The sequence below is a fragment of the Populus euphratica genome, unplaced genomic scaffold, assembly GCF_000495115.2.
Source record: "Populus euphratica unplaced genomic scaffold, PopEup_1.0 scaffold15.1, whole genome shotgun sequence".
Taxonomy (NCBI): Eukaryota; Viridiplantae; Streptophyta; class Magnoliopsida; order Malpighiales; family Salicaceae; genus Populus; species Populus euphratica.
This window is the reverse complement of record NW_011499874.1, coordinates 430,869-433,813: the sequence shown is the minus strand read 5'-3', so window position 1 is coordinate 433,813 and position 2,945 is coordinate 430,869. Positions and strand designations below refer to the sequence as shown.

The following is a 2,945-nucleotide window of genomic DNA, read 5'->3' as shown; positions in this document are numbered from 1 at the left end:
ATTGAATATAATCAAGGAGATGGGTAAGAAAATTTTCGGTGCTGTCCCGTACTTGAACTTTATTTTTCAGTGCAAAAAAAATAATAATTCTAGGTGTAGCCTATAGTGCATCGCGGGTCCATAGCTAATAATATATACTAGCTGATTATGCTTGTTAAATTGGAATTAATGACATTTCAAAATTTTCTTTCGGGCAAGACGTCAAATGGGTCGAGCTGTTTTGGGCTTGGCCCGACATTGTTGTTATTGACATCTCTCTCCTCTCCGTGGCCTTGCCGTGCTTCTGTCATACATCTCTCCTCTACCGTCTGATCAATTAATCTACTACGTGTCCTCGGTGCATTAATCGAAACCATTGTAGACAAAACAGACACAGAAGCTCCTTCCACACAGCTACTACAAGCTGGTCCCAGTTTGTTCCACTAGGGTTTGTGCTTTTGGAACCTATCCATTATTAGAGATATATTTTGTTTTTCCTAATAAAAGAGAATATTCTTCCTTCCACTTTCAATCAAGCAGATCCGTCCTCCTGCTGATAATAAGAAATAAAAAGGCCAACTATCCATCCCTTTTCCCTCAACTTTCCTTTCCTTCTCTTTTTTACTTAATATTTACTGTTTTGGTTTGTCAAGATGGGAAGAGGAAAGTTCAAGGGAAAGCCTACCGGTCACCGCCAGTTCTCTACCCCCGAACAGATGCGTAAGAGTGGCACCCCCCCTTTTTTTTAAAAAAAGTTTAAATTGTGGGTTTCTTTTATTTTTTCACTGGATCTATCTGGACTCACTTCACTGAGAACTTGATTATTCTGTTGCTTATTTCGATGTATTTATTATACTAAAAAGTTTTTTTTTCAAAAAAAAAAAATGATTCCTGTTGTTTGAAAATTCATCTTCTTTTAATTGTTTAGGTTTGTGTGTACTTTTTATTTGAAAAACTATGCATGTTGGCCTTCGATTGGATTCTATTCTGCCTTTTTATATCAATATCTGGTTTCAACTACAACTATTTATGGGTTTTGGCTAACTTTTAGGTTGCAATAGTTTTTTCAATTTTCAGGAGAATTTTTTTAGCATGTAATGTGATAGGTGAATTAAGAATTTCCTGACTTTTCTTTCTTTGTTTGTTTTTTGGCTTTGTAATATATTGCAGTTGCTGGCACCTCAACACGTCCTCGAACGTTTAAACGAGTCTGTCTCTCAGCTCTGATTAGTAGTTATATTTTTAAATAATAGTCTTGTTAAAGTCAGTACTGTGTGAGAGAGATTGTCTTTAAAATATATAGGAGGAAGCTGAGTATGAAGAGGAAAAACAGGAAGAGGAATCCGAAGAAGAATCCGAAGATGATCCTGATGTTAGTAAATAATCACGCGTCAATTGCATTTTATTTTAATTTATTATTTGGAATGACTTGTTAATCAGAAACTACCTTTTGTTTTATTGTTGAATAATGTGTAGCAAAAGCGGAAAGGAACTCAAGGTATTATTCAGATTGAAAATCCTAATTTGGTGAAAGCAAAGAATTTGAAAGCTAAAGATGTTGATGTAAGTTTCAGAATCATTGTTGTTCTATGTTTTTTGTGATCAAATTAAATTGAGAAGTAAAGTTGTTAGATGGTGTTTTCAGATGGGGAAAACAACGGAGCTTTCAAGGCGGGAAAGGTTAGTGAATGGGACTTTGCGCATCCTCTATTGAAGAAGGAACTCATTTTTGAGATGTAGAAAAAACTATTACCCTGTTATGGTCCTGCCAAAACAGGATATAATATCTTGCTTTTAGGATTCGATCTTTGGAATCTAGGTTGTACCTGAAGAAATTTTGTTTTACTCTGCGTGGTTCAATTTGTTTGCAGGGAGGAGATAGAGAAACAAAGGGCTCATGAGCGATATATGAAGCTGCAAGAACAAGGGAAAACAGATCAAGCTAGGAAAGACTTAGGTAAGAGATCACATTTTCTTGGGGCACTAATGTGAATATTATGTTTTTGAACATGGGTTGAAGATAATTATGGATACTTCAACCAATATTATTCTCTTTAACTATATTTACAGCTCATTCTCTTTAGATAGCAATACATGCTCATGTGAGATGGGCATGGCTTTGGTTGAAGGAAATTTCTTTCCTTCCCCTATTATTTCCAGACCACATTTTTCTCCATCTAAGTTTCACGATCCATTCTTCATGCAGAACGTTTAAGTCTCATACGCCAGCAAAGGGAAGAAGCTGCTAGAAAGCGAGAAGAAGAAAAGGCTGGTAAGACACAGTGACCCTTGGAGAAACTGCTTTTTCCTCCATTTTTTTTTTAATTTTCTTGTAAATGATAAAAACTGTGTTTTTCAGCCAAGGAGCAGAAGAAAGCAGAAACTCGGAAATAACCATTCGAGGAATATTTCAACAATTAGTGCCCACCATAATATGGTAGAAAGAACTTGCTAGTCGGATTATAATTTGTCCTTTGTGTGCCGACAAAAATTTCTTGTCTGAGTTTCTCAGTAGACCATGTTATCTGTCTTTGAGATGCGAATAGATTATTTTCATGCTTTTTAGAAGGTTGAACTTAATTTGTACACGTAATATTTTGTATTGTGTTTGAACAGTTACGAGGAGCATTTGATGCTATTTTGAACTCCACTTTTTCAACCATAAATTGATCGATTTTGACTCCTAGTCTTTTTAGTCGATCCTTTTTGTCAAACCTCCCCGTCAATCAGGATTCTTTTAACAAGGTTGATTTACAAGGTTATGAACAATCATTATTCTTATTACAATGTAAATATTTATTTTTTATATAAATAATGCTTTAAAAAAAAATAATGAAATATACCTCATTATTTAATACTGAAATTGATGGAACAAATCCATGTACATGGTTAATGAACATTATCACGTTGACCATGCCGAACATGAAAGCCAATCAAATATTTCGAACAAGGTGTATTTTGTCTTT

General features: G+C 34.8%; 1 protein-coding gene across 1 annotated transcript; it reads left to right on the top strand.

Moving 5' to 3' along the window:
* The first annotated feature begins 348 nt into the window (after nt 1-348).
* On the top strand, nt 349-2,661 carry LOC105127965 (28 kDa heat- and acid-stable phosphoprotein). The gene is made up of 8 exons (XM_011029443.1): nt 349-699; nt 1,150-1,187; nt 1,283-1,351; nt 1,456-1,542; nt 1,625-1,659; nt 1,851-1,936; nt 2,186-2,251; nt 2,339-2,661. The coding sequence occupies exons 1-8, from the start codon at nt 633-635 to the stop codon at nt 2,371-2,373; spliced, it is 483 nt and encodes a 160-aa protein (XP_011027745.1). The 5' UTR covers nt 349-632; the 3' UTR covers nt 2,374-2,661.
* Nucleotides 2,662-2,945: the final 284 nt, after the last annotated feature.